The sequence below is a fragment of the Entelurus aequoreus genome, linkage group LG10 (genome assembly GCF_033978785.1).
Source record: "Entelurus aequoreus isolate RoL-2023_Sb linkage group LG10, RoL_Eaeq_v1.1, whole genome shotgun sequence".
Classification (NCBI taxonomy): domain Eukaryota; kingdom Metazoa; phylum Chordata; class Actinopteri; order Syngnathiformes; family Syngnathidae; genus Entelurus; species Entelurus aequoreus.
The window spans coordinates 34,797,595-34,811,766 of NC_084740.1; the positions used below are offsets into that span (position 1 = coordinate 34,797,595).

General features: G+C 40.7%; 1 protein-coding gene across 2 annotated transcripts in view; it reads right to left on the bottom strand.

The window, feature by feature from the left end:
• Positions 1-213: 213 nt before the first annotated feature.
• Positions 214-14,172, bottom strand: part of ccdc9 (coiled-coil domain containing 9) — a 60,894-nt gene continuing 46,935 nt past the window's right edge. For both annotated transcript variants that reach the window (XM_062060601.1, XM_062060600.1), the window contains exons 14-15: positions 11,235-11,384; positions 214-1,244 (exon numbers count right to left, since the gene is read on the bottom strand). In XM_062060601.1, the coding sequence (XP_061916585.1) occupies positions 1,240-1,244; positions 11,235-11,384 (155 nt within the window). In that variant the 3' untranslated portion in view covers positions 214-1,239. The remainder of the gene's footprint in view (positions 1,245-11,234; positions 11,385-14,172) is intronic.

Sequence of the window (14,172 nt, forward strand, 5' to 3'; positions counted from 1 at the left end):
CGCACTCAAATGTGCACAGCAACACAACAGCACGCCAGGTGTAATTTTAAAAAACCTGTCTTGCACTGATGAGTCAGAGGCTTTTAATGAGTCCTCCACCTTCCTGTCCCAAAAGGTCAAAGTCTTCCGCAAGCAGCGTCTTTAAACATGCGTACGCTTATCTGCTCTGCAACCAACATTACCAAAATGTTATTCAGGACCAAAAAACACAAATTCTTCCCCTGACCAAGGTATTTTATTCACTGCATGATTTGGACTTTAAGACTCGGGGTGTAAACAAAAAAAAATCGATTCACATTGTAGTCGCGATTCTTATTCCACTCGATTCTAAATCAATTCGTAATTTTCAAAAATCAAATAAAAAAACAATCATATATTTTTATTTTTTTTTGGCCATCTCCATGCAACCAGAAGGAGCTTTTCTAACCTGTTTTGAAAAAAGTTTAATTATAATATGGTACCAAATAATACATTTTGTGAATCAGTTTGAATGGAGAATCGTGTTTAATCAAGAATAGATTCTAATCAAATCGTGAATACAGGAATCGTCACATGCCCAAAGATTCACACCCCGAAGAGAGTCCTTATAACACGTACATTTAAATGTCCATTGTTGCGATCCCGCATATAGAAAGTTTAGGAAAAATGTCCCAGTTTTTTGCAACACGTGCTCTGTTTTCTTGCTTTGACCGGTGAATGCACAAAATGGAAACTTGAAACTTATGCACACAGTGTGAATTATTGCCGTGATGTGAGATCTGATATGCATTGCAGCAGCAAGATCAACTAACCTGAGCTCATTGACAAGACAAACATCGCTTATAGTTGATCTTTTTGTGTATTATCTGCTGACGGGACACTAAAATCTGATAAAAACTGTAAACAAGATCAGGTAAATTTGAGTGTCACTCACTGCAGACTGGGCAGGCTTGTGATTGGTTCGTCTGACGGAGCCAGGGGGCGTGGTCACAGGTTGAGTGGTCGGCTGATTCCAGCAGCTCGGCTTTATTTGTAAAGTTGCCAAATCTTCTACCTTGTCTGCGCGGGTGGGCAGCAAGTGTGAGACGTGACGCAGCAGGGTGCTCGAGGAGGCGCCCAACTCCTGCAGACAGACGAGTGACGGCTGAGCATGGCTGCTCCGAGGCTCTGCCCCGCCCTCCTCTTTTGTTGACGAGTGTATGACATCACTCTGGCGACGTCGTCGTCATCTTCAGGAGCGAGCAAGCGTCGCTGGCAGCTTCAGCCTGTTAATGACGAGTCAACATTGAACCAGTGGTTTCCGTATATTCATTTACTTGTGGCAGGTAAAACTTTGCCATCCTGGCTTGTTAATTTTAATGGACTGCGAATGTGGCTTGTACCGGAGAAGAAGAAGAAGACAGGACAAAATAGGAACCCTAGAAGAAAAATGTTACTTTATCCAGGGACACTTGCAGATTGTTAAAAAATTTTCGGACTATAAGTCGCAGTTTTTTTCATAGTTTGGCCGGGGGTGCGACTTATACTCAGGAGCGACTTATGTGTGAAATTATTAACACATTACCGTAAAATATCAAATAATATTATTTAGCTCATTCACGTAAGAGACTAAACGTATAAGATTTCATGGGATTTAGCGATTAGGAGTGACAGATTGTTTGGTAAACGTATAGCATGTTCTATATGTTATAGTTATTTGAATGACTCTTACCATAATATGTTACGTTAACATACCAGGCACGTTCTCAGTTGGTTATTTATGCCTCATATAACGTACACTTATTCAGCCTGTTGTTCACTATTCTTTATTTATTTTAAATTGCCTTTCAAATGTCTATTCTTGGTGTTGGGTTTTATCAAATAAATTTCCCCAAAAAATGCGACTTATACTCCAGTGCGACTTATATGTTTTTTTCCTTCTTTATTACGCATTTTCGGCCGGTGCGACTTATACTCCGGAGCGACTTATAGTCCGAAAAATACGGTAAGTACATTTTGAGACCCTGGGGTTCAAGTTCAACCAAAACACGAGACAACAAGAATCGGCGGCATTGGGGTCGTCACGCTTGGACTTAGACCGGCTGAAAGGCTGTGTTTGGTGTAGGGCTGGGCAATATGGCAAAAAAGAAAAATAATCACATTTATTTTTTCCATATCATCCGATCACGATTAATATCACAATAAAAAAACAAAACATTAAAGCGTATTCTCCCGTGCAGGATTTTAGCGAGTACCATTGCATCCCTACTGTTTACTAGCACAGTATCTTGTAGCAGACATTTCCGCCAAGTTTTATTTAAATATATGCTAACAGCTGCCACTGTCATTTTGTTCATATCTATGATTGTGTTTAATAGAGGTGCTACAGTACAGGTAACCCACGCCCAATCTGTACCTCGGTCTTAGGGCCACAGTTTTGCTTCTTTTTTTGGTATGTTTTGGGGGGGGTGGGTAAAGAGAACAACTTTTTTGTCTCTCAAAAGATGCTGTTTAAATTTATATAAATTCCCTCTCTAAGTTATTTTGTTATTGTGTTTGTCATCACAAGCTTCATTCTGCTGAATACCATAAGACTTCTATTTCATGTTAACATTTACTAAACAACACTTTCAAATGGTAAATTATTATTTGTATTGTTTGATTACTTGTATACATACTCCCTCCATGATGTCGGACATCTAGAGGGAGGATGCGGTCTCAGCCTCGGTAAGAGTGTCAGCTTCTCTTGTGCCTTGCTAGCTAACAAGTGTGAGACAAAGTTTTGTGAAATATAGATTAAATTAAAGCTGCAAGCAGCGTTGGTCGGGTCCGCATTTTGGCAGGTGCTAGTCCTAGGTGTCCCAATACTTTTGTCCAGTGGTAGTCCTGAGTGAGACCTACATAGAGGTTTTTGTTGCATGTCTCTACGATATTCGTACTGGGAGTTAGAGGAAGTTGTGTCTGTGTTTTTTTCCTAGGTGCTGCGGCACAGGGGTTCTTTTCTTTGAAGGCTCGTAAAATCAAAACCGTAGCACTTATTAAAACGCTTTCACCAACTTTTAATCAGAAGGTTTCAATCTCTCTCCTGTAGCAGTTTGAAGCCGAAACGACAAACGCGCTCGCAGGAGATAATGTTTGATGTTTGGTGACCAGTTTTAACAAAAATTTTGTTTTGAAGGAGGGATAGCAAACTTCCTGTTGATTTTTGCTGAAGGATGTCAATCTATGAAATGTAGGTCTAAGTGAGACCTACGTAGAGGTTTTTATTTCATGTCTCTAAGACGTTCCTACCGGAAGTTACAAGCAGTTTTGTCTGTGTTTTCCTCTAAAAAGCAGTTTTGTCTCTGTTTTATTCAAAAATTGCGCTAGAGCGCATTTTTGAGTTTTAGGGTTCGGTTTTTTATTTAGATCGCAATTTCCACCAGTCCCGATGTGTATAAAAATTTTGGTGAGTTTTGAAGTATTTTAAGGGGGTAAAATTACAGCTCAAAGAGGCAAAAATTAGTGTTTTTAGTCATTTTTTGTGTTGAAGGGGAAATTGCCAACTTCCTGTTGGTTTTTGCCCGAGGATGTGAAATTATGAATTGTAGGTCTAAGTGAGACCTACGTACAGGTTTTTGTTTCCTGTCTCTACGACATTCTTAGTGGGAGTTACAGGCAGTTTGTTTTTGTTTTTTTCCTAGGGGGCACTAGAGCGCAATTTTGATTTTTGGGGTTTGGTTTTTTTACTAAAGTGTGCTGTCCCAGTTTTTCTGTGTGTGTATAAAATTTGGTGAGTTTTGAAGCATGTTAAGGGGGGTAACGTAGTGCGCAAAGCTGCGGAATAATAATCAACCTTACAATTTCAATAGGTTCCTTTGTACCCTGTATAAAGGACTCCCTGTGGGAGTCCTTTATACAGGGTACATGCGGACCCTAATTACAAATTCAATAGGTTCCTTTGTAACCAGTACAAAGGACTCCCTGGGGGAGTCCTTTGTACAGGATACAGGGCGGACCCTAATTATGATTTTAGCCAAAGTCAGCCAGCTAAACTTTGTCTACATCAATTCAAGTACTTCTTAAAGCAGCGTCAATTTGCAATGCGGTAAAAAAGGGCACCGCACGCACGCGTTAAATAGCCAACATTTTAAGAATTAATCAAATATATAATTCTACACATTGAGTCTATTAAAGTGCTAAAACTGTCAAGAGTTAATCAATAGTCAATACACCAGTGTGCAGATTTTTAAACTTCACAAAATGCTTTTCTTTTAGAGGAAGTCAGATTTTGTGTTTTGTTGTTTGTTTACATTGCTGCTATTTTAACTATTTTTATAATAGACAAGGTAAATTGGTTTTTCTTTTATAGCATTTTGCCTTTTCTTTCTTTTAAATTCATAACATCTTAATAGTAATTTAAATTTCTGTAGCAGCTGAATGAGCAGCCCAGTTACAGTGTAAATAAATATTTATGAAGTAGTCATCTTTGTTTTCCGTAAGCACATGCCTAAAATAACTTAAGCAGCATTTAGAAGTCGATTGGAAAATTAAAGCCATGAAATACAGTGCAAGTATTTGCACACCCTGCAATTTTGCAAGTTCTCCCACTTAAAAATTAGGGAGAGGTCTGAAATGTTCATCATAGATGTATTTCCACTGTTAGAGACATAATCTAAGAAGAAAAATCCGGAAATCACATTGTATGATTTTGTAACCATTTATTTGTATTTTACTGGGATTCATAAGTATTTGCACACATGAGAATCAGCAAGAATTATGACTCTCAAAGAGTTGTCAGTCTACTTTAAAAAACAGTCCACCTTTACCCCACAACTAATCACCCACCCACCACCCCTTTGAGCTCATTAAAGTCACCTGTGCAGCCCACAATCAGTCAAGGTCCAAGTGCTACCATGGGCAAGACCAAAGAGCTGTCAAAAGAGACCAGAGACAAAATTGTAGAGCTCCACAAAGCTGGAAAAGGCTAAGGGACGATTGGGAAGCAGCTTGGTGAGAATAGATCAACTGTCGCAGCAATTGTTAGAACATGGAAGAGGCTAAACATGACTGCTAATCTAACCCGGACTGGAGCTCCATGTAATATCTTTCCTCGTGGGGCATCACTCATGATAAGAAAAGTGAGGAATCAGCCCAGAACTAGTGAATGACCTGAAGAGAGCTGGGACCACTGTTTCCAAGGCTACTATCAATAGAACACTGCGGCGTAGTGGTTTAAAATCATGCATCGCAGGGAATGTTCCCCTGCTTAAAGGCCTACTGAAATGAATTTTTTTTATTTAAACGGGGATAGCAGATCTATTCTATGTGTCATACTTGATCATTTCGCGATATTGCCATATTTTTGCTGAAAGGATTTAGTATAGAACAACGACGATAAAGATTGCAACTTTTGGTATCTGATAAAAAAAAGGCTTGCCCCTACCGGAAGTAGCGTGACGTAGTCAGTTGAACATATACGCAAAGTTCCCTATTGTTTACAATGATGGCCGCATGAAGTGAGAGAGATTCGGACCGAGAAAGCGACAATTTCCCCATTAATTTGAGCGAGGATGAAAGATTTGTGGATGAGTAAAGTGCAAGTGAAGGACTAGTGGGGAGTTGAAGCTATTCAGATAGGGAAGATGCTGTGAGAGCCGGGGGTGACTTGATATTCAGCTGGGAATGACTACAACAGTAAATAAACACAAGACATATATATACTCTATTAGCCACAACACAACCAGGCTTATATTTAACATGCCACAAATTAATCCTGCATAAAAACACCTGCGTGTTTGTTATGCTAGCTCCTAGCTCCTCTGCTAGCTCCTAGCTCCATAGAACACGCCAATACAATTCAAACACCTGATCAACACACACAATCACTCAGCCCAAAAGACCGTTCACCTAACCCAAGGTTCATAAAGCTTATATATTTTTAAAAAGTTACGTACGTGACGCGCACGTACGGTACGGTACGTGTTATGCTAGCTCCTAGCTCCTATGCTAGCTCCTAGCTCCATAGAACACGCCAATACAATTCAAACACCTGATCAACACACACAATCACTCAGCCCAAAAGACCGTTCACCTAACCCAAGGTTCATAAAGCTTATATATTTTTAAAAAGTTACGTACGTGACGCGCACGTACGGTACGGTACGTGTTATGCTAGCTCCTAGCTCCTATGCTAGCTCCTAGCTCCATAGAACACGCCAATACAATTCAAACACCTGATCAACACACACAATCACTCAGCCCAAAAGACCGTTCACCTAACCCAAGGTTCATAAAGCTTATATATTTTTAAAAAGTTACGTACATACGCAAAAAAAAGTTGCGCACATACGGTCAAGCGATCAAATGTTTAGAAGCAAAAGCTGCATACTCACAGTAGCACGTCTGCGTCTTTGTCATCCAAATCAAAGTAATCCTGGTAAGAGTCTGTGTTGTCCCAGTTCTCTACAGGCGTCTGTGTATCCAAGTCAAATGTCCTCCTGGTTAGAGTCTCTGTTATCCGAGTTCTTCCATCTTGACTGCATCTTTCGGGAATGTAAACAAAGAAGCGCCGGCTGTGTACTGTTGTGGCTGACTACGTTCGAAAAATACGTCCATTTCGCACCGACAACTTTCTTCTTTGCTTGCTCAGCTTCCTTCTTCATAATGCAATGAACATGATTGAAACAGATTCACGAACACAGATGTCCAGAATACTGTGGAATTATGAAATGAAAACAGAGCTTTTTCGTATTGGCTTCAATGTGGAAGGCATACCCGTGTTCGCCGGTCTACGTCACGCGCATACGTCATCCTCAGAGGCGTTTCGAACCGGAAGTTTAGCGGCAAATTTAAAATGTCACTTTATAAGTTAACCCGGCCGTATTGGCATGTGTTATAATGTTAAGATTTCATCATTGATATATAAACTATCAGACTGCGTGGTCGGTAGTAGTGGGTTTCAGTAGGCCTTTAAGTCAGCCCATGTCTGAAGTTTGCCAATGGCCATCTGGATGATCCAGAGGAGTCATGGGAGAAAGTCATGTGGTCAGATGAGACCAAAATAGAACATTTTGGTATAAACTCCACTCGTCGGGTTTGGAGGAAAAAGAAGGATGAGTATCATCCAAGAACACCATCCCTACAGTGAAGCATGGGGGGGGAAGCATCATGCTTTGGGGGTGCTTTTCAGCAAAGGGGACACAACAACTGCACTGTATTAAGGAGAGGATGAACGGGGCCATTTATTGTGAGATTTTGGCCAAAAACCTCCTTCCCTCAGTCAGAGCATTGAAGATGGGTCGTGGCTAGGTCTTCCAACATGAAGCACACAGCCAGGATAACCAAGGAGTGGCTCCATACCAAGCATATCAAAGTTCTGGAGTGGCCTAGCCAGTCTCCAGATCTAAATCCAGTAGAAAATCTTTGGAGGGAGCTGAAACTTTGTGTTGCTCGGCGACAGCCCCGAAACCTAACGGATCTAGAGAAGATTTGTGTGGAGGAGTGGGCCAAAATCCCTGTTGCCGTGTGTGCAAACCTGGTGAAGAACTATAGGAAATGTTTGACCTCTGTAATTGCATTCTGCACTAAATATTAACACTGATGTTCTCATGTGTGCAAATACTTATGAACCCCAGTAACATACAAATAAATCATTAAAAAATCCTACAATGTGATTTCCGGATTTTTCTTTTTAGATTATGTCTTTAACAGTGGAAATACATCCATCATGAACATTTCAGACCTTTACCTAATTTCTAAGTGGGAGAACTTGCAAAATTGCAGGGTGTGCAAATACTTGTGGACCTCACTGTATGTGTACGCTTTATTATCGGATTAGTTGACTTAAGATAGTTAAGACAGTCGTTGATTATCAAAATAATCGTAATAATAATTTGAGGTACTGTAAAATATTGTGTCCCAACATATAAAACACGTTTAATGCTGGTTATAAGAACAAAATGTTTTTATCCACAAACTCAAAAATGATGTGAACCAAAAACTGTTTGCAGAGTTTTTTAGTACCGTACATGTTATATCATACGGGTATAAATGAGGAGATATGTTTATTCGGGACCAATAGAGCAGTTCAGTCACAAAGACACTCTGTGCCTGCCTGCGAGTCTTCAGTCAGGGCAGGATTACTGGTGAGCTAGAGAAGACAGTGATACTTAAGTCTGTCACTGAAGTCGCTGCTCCTTTTAAATGTTGTGCTTCAACTTCTATGCTAGTGTTGGTCTTATTTCTTTTTTTTTGTTCTTCTGGGCTGCACTTCCAGCTGTGTAAGGGGAAGAGGCACAAGGCTGATTGGACGTTCGTTACGTTGTGACAAGCATGACTTTCACGATGGTGGACAAGGATGGTCGCGCACACACACACGTATACGAACACAAACATTAACAGACACTCATAGGATCACGGTCAATAAAGACGGATTGTTCTGTGCCAAGCACCGTTGCTTCCCTACTGTTTACTACTGCGGTAACGTCTAACCACAGGGCTTCTTAACCTTTTTGACCTTGACCCAACTCTTTCGCTACAGAGGACCCCGCGGCCCACTCAAATAATAACACTGAATTAGTCATTTTACTCATGATTTTAATCATATTTAGTAATTATATTTAACCTGCTTACAGTTTACAACCTTGTCTAACGATATGAAAGCATATGTTAATGACAAAGATTATTATCAAGGCTGAGGTCAGGCGGATTACAAAAATATATAATAATCAAACACTTAAAAAAAAGGGACTCCAAAAAAAGAAAAAGAAAAATAAATGTACATACAGTGCTAAAATGAATAAATATTTACATATGTTTCTTATATAATCTGTTAACAAAATTTAAGTGCAAATGAAAATACAGGTTTACCACTTCAGTCATAATTTTGCGCTTAAAAAAACTTGACTTTAGCTCGGTTTAAAATTGTCATAGGTTGATTGGCAACACTAAATTGACCCTAGTGTGTGAATGTGAGTGTGAATGTTGTCTATCTGTGTTGGCCCTGTGATGAGGTGGCGACTTGTCCAGGGTGTACCTCGCCTACCGCCCGAATGCAGCTGAAATAGGCTCCAGCCCCCCCCACGACCCCAAAAGGGATAAGCGGTAGAAATGGATGGCTGGATGGATAACTGCCACAAGTGGTGGAAAAGTGTATTACAACTGAGTAATACTGCGACCGTACGACCCACAGCTAAGAAACCAAATTTTTTTGGCGACCAAACAATGGTTAAGAAAAACTGTTCTAACAGACATTTCCGCCATGTTTAAATGCTAACAGCTGATCACCGTGATCAAACACAAATTAATCACGATCATATAATCGCCCAGCCCTAGTTTGGTGTTTTGTGCGCTGTCGTCATGTGGATCTGAGGAGCATTATGAGACCTAATCAGATCAGACTTCAGCACTTTATCTCCTCCATCATTCTTCCAGCAGCTCGTTTCCTGTCAAAAACCTAATTGCGCCTCTCCTCTGTCTGGTTTCCCGCACCCTCCCTGCTCGACCCCACCCTGACACCAGCTCACGAGCTGGTGAGGCCATGTGACCCGTGCTTTTTAGCGCTACCACAGCACACTTTGATACATTGGTACCATTTCCATCAATCAATGACTCAATGGTTGGCTATTAATGTGGAAGTGGAAGCAGCGCTACTTGCTGTGACAAATTGTATACTCAGCCATTAGCCAAAATGACGCCACCACAGCTACGAGCTGAGTGCTAGTTGCGGTCGCTAAATGAGGCGAGCTAAAAAACAGATCATGTGACAATTGACCACCTCGAGCGACTTTACTTTGTCACTTTTGTTTCGAAGAAAACGTGACCAGAACGGGAACGACGGCGTCACCGTGGCGATATGAGACCTCCACCAGGCCACGTCTCTGCACACGTCTTGAAGAATATGGACACACTTTAATTCTGTGTTTTGTTTAACCATAGGGCCGAGGCCCATTGTCGGGCCACCAGCGCCCCCTAGAGGGCTGACAAAAATGTTTGTTTCTCAGTTGTGTAGTTGTAATACACTTTCCCACCACTTATGGCAGTAATGACAATCCCATCCATTCATTTTCTACCGCTTGTCCCGTTCAATATCAAACAGAATTAGTCGGGTGCTAAAGTCATGGAGAAGTTTCTTAAGCGCAAAAATGATGACTAAAGCGGTGAAGCTCGGTTGGTAAAGCGACCGTGCCAGCAACCTGAGGGTTCCAGGTTCGATCCCCGCTTCCGCCATCCTAGTCACTCCCGTTGTGTCCTTGGGCAAGATACTTTAAATGATAAATGATAAATGGGTTGTACTTGTATAGCGCTTTTCTACCTTCAAGGTACTCAAAGCGCTTTGACAGTATTTCCACATTTACCCATTCACACACACATTCACACACTGATGGCGGGAGCTGCCATGCAAGGCGCTACCAGCAGCCATCAGAGGCAAAGGGTGAAGTGTCTTGCCCAAGGACACAACGGACGTGACTAGGAAGGTAGAAGGTGGGAATTGAACCCCAGTAACCAGCAACACTCCGATTGCTGGCACAGCCACTCTACCAACTTCGCCACCTTGCTCCCAGTGCTACACACACTGGTTTATAGGTAACTAATATAATGGGTTTCACTATGTAAAGCGCTTTGAGTCACTAGAGAAAAGCGTTATATAAATATAATTTACTTCACTTTCATTTTATTGACAGTTTCGTTGATACATATTTTTATTATTTATTATCAATTTAGTTAGAATGTATTTAATTTAGCACTGCATAATTGTATGTAAATATATTTTTCATCAGTTTTTTGAGTCCCTTCTTTTTCAGTATAGTTGATTATTTATTTTTGTGATCAACCTGCCCCTAAGCCTTGCTATTAATATTTGTGATTAACAAATTCCCTCATATCATTTGACAATATTAAACTGTAAGTAGGTTAGATATAATTATTGAATAAGATTCAAATCAAGAGTAAGATTAGTAATTCATTGTTAATATTTGAGTGGGCCCCGGGGTCAAAAAGGTTAAGAAACCCTGCTTTAATGGACTCAATCAATAAGGTTCGACTAGTTATTTTTACCTCACAATGACATTTTGGACAATTGTATGTTTCCAATTTTATGGAAACACTTTGGAAAAGGTCCTTTACTGTTCCCAGTGCACAAGTCAAGGTCTGTAAAGACATGCTTGGACGAGTTGGGTGCAGAAGAACAGGTCCAACATCAGCGACCAAGGTCCTCTATACTTTTGCCTGCCTCGCATAAACAAAAAACATTGCAGCCATGAAGAGTATCAAAGTGTCATTCATCAGTGGCTAACCTGAGGTTGGCTGTTTGGAGGACATCTCTGATGTGGCTGTGGCATCGGTGACGCCAACGTCGGTCGCATCGTCGTCTTTGTCTCCTGCTTCGGTGGTGCTGGGCTGGGTCACCAGGACGGCGGGCGGCGTTGGTGGATCGTCAGCTTTGTCTGCCATCAGACGACAAACTCAGACTGTTGTCACTTTACCGCGACAACTCTTTCCCCAGCCAGGACTGAACAGACTAGTTCACAGGTGACAAGCTCAAGGCTCGGGCGCCAAATCTGGGCCGCCACCTCACTTTTACAGGGCTCGCAAAAGCCTGGAAATAATATGCGTCAATAAAGTAAATTATGATAAATGATAAATGGGTTGTACTTGTGTAGTAGAATTTCTGACCTTTGACCTATAGTTCATGTCTGTCAAAAATGTATGCTCATTTTGATTTCTCTTCCTCTTCTGTGGGACAAAAGTGAACTTTAAGTCGTGCCAACCTGTCTAACTGAATGTGTTGACTGTCTAAAAGATTCGAGTTGTTATGGAACAGATAGGGAAAACAAAATAAGACAGTGACGCACTAACAAGAGAGATAAGAAAGGGATAAAGCCAAACGAAGAGAGTGTTTTGGACACCATCTTCTTTTTCATGGTGACAGGCGCGCCCGGGGGGGAAACTTTCTGTGTGCTAGACAACTCAACCCAACCATTGTACCATTTGATTATGAGTAAAATAAAACTCTTGTGTTAAATCTACTTTGGTTCTCATTGACAACCTGGACTTTCCACTACAAAATTGGCGTCACGAACTAGGATGGTCCAGAACTCTGCAAGTCAACATCCGCTCCCGGCTTCTCTCTCAGGCAGACAACGCTTGCACGCGCGCATCTAATAAAAGGTAAGCTATTTTGCTTATTGTGTAAAAGTTGTCTGTCTGAAGAGAAACGGGATCGGTAAGATAAAAACTGAAATTTTTTTTCATAAAAGATAGTTCTCCAAAAACAACCTAGACTGAGGCATGTGTTGGTTGGTTTGAGTTGTATTATATGTGATCATTTGTCTGTGTGTTTGTTGAAAACTTGTAATCTCTTGTTTTTAACAAATGGGGATTGTTGATAGAATTTTGGTGGTTTGGAGTGTAGAAGCATAGACGATGTGAGACGAAAAATTTCTTTTCTGCAAGTACATGGTTAGCCGGAGTTGGACACAGCGAAATTTAAGGCAAGGTTGGCTAAACTGATGTGACATTTGGCCCACACAAATTTATGACGTCTATGAAGGTCCTACGTATCTGTCTATGTGGAAGCTGCAGCCGGGTAAAAAGCCTGATATAAGGTGATCGTTCAGTGACTCCGGTAAAGGAGATCAACTGAGCCAAGTTGTCACGAATTTGGAAATTTGCTGCAGTATAGATGGATAGAGTAAGGGCTCCATATGGTAGAGCCTTGGTGAAACTATATGGACTGACCAGACACGATGTACTGTAGAAATTGAAGGGTGATTCCTGGTAATTCTACAGCGCCTTAGGCTGTTATCCGTGTTGGTCAGGAAGGAAAAGCAGGATTTGCTCCGCTGAATGGGTTAATCGCCATTATATGAGTAAGAATGACCTGCGTGTGTGTGTTATGAGACGGCCGATTCCACAAAAGCACGCGTGCATTAGTTGTTTATATTGGTCCGGACCAGGGGGGAGTGTTTTGTGGGATAAAAATGTGTGTTTTTAAATTTATATATATATCTGCGTATTTTAATAACTTTTGTGTAGCACCTGGTTTCTTATCTGTTTTAAATCTCCCACATGCTTTTGTGAGAGTTCCCTCACGCTTTTTTCGCACCCACGCTGATCTGCAAGACCTGGGAAATTGTTGGTTATGTGTGTGCGTGTGAGAAAATAGACAAAGTTATGTACAGAAAACACATGAGTGAATGATCGATCCATATAATTATTTTCTTTCGCTTATCAAGAGGTTGGATCGCGGAGGCAGCAGCCTAAGCAGGGAGGCTCCCCCTCGTGGGCGCTGCGAGCTAATTCCTGGTATTTTAATTTGTTTTTAACTATACTGGTGATTGTGACTGTGCGATATTACAGTTGTTTTACACACTGAGATTTTGAATACGGGAAAAAAGGCTCTTGCTCGCTGGTAAATTCTCTGTGTGTGAGTGACTGTGTGACGCATATAAAAAAAAAAAGAGCTGGGAGACATTTTGAGATAAGAGTGTGTGCGTGTGACGAGGCTGTGTGAATGACAGCTGCGTGAGGCATTAGTTCGAAGAGGAGTGACACATAGCATTGAGCTAGGTTAGCATTGTGTTAGCATAGCATTGGGCTAGGTTAGCAAAAGTTTGCTTACTGAGGCATAGTAAGGCTAGGTTAGCATCTAGCTTGGCATTACTAAGTGTGGTTGAACAGTTATTCTCGGTCTGTAGAGTGTGCTAGTAGTAGGTGCTTGCTAAGTCCAGTAAAATAATAGATATATGGAAAATTACACGTTTAAATATCAATAAATAAATACGGATTGTGGGACATTGAAACATACATTGACATTTTAATTTTTTTAGGAATAAACACACAATAAAATAAAAGTTAAATTTATATTCTAATACATCTAAGGGCATCTGTGAAACAGAGTCTGAAGAAGTACAGATAAGAGCCACTCAGCGCCATTGTCAAAACAAAACGTAGAGAAGCGTTAAACAAATTCTAATCAGAAGGAAGACAGACCAAAATATGAGAACTTAAGTAAACAGACAGCAAGTAAACCAGAAATAATAATGTAAATAAATAACAAAGAAAGAAAATTTCTATGTGACATTGGTGCATGTAGAATTACAAATAGAGAATAAAACTAAATGAAAATAACTGTCTGCAAGATGAGCATGACGTCATGAATTGTGCTCGGGTTAGTAATAGATAGATAGATAGACAGATAAAACGTTATTGATTCCTTCAGGAGAGTTCCCT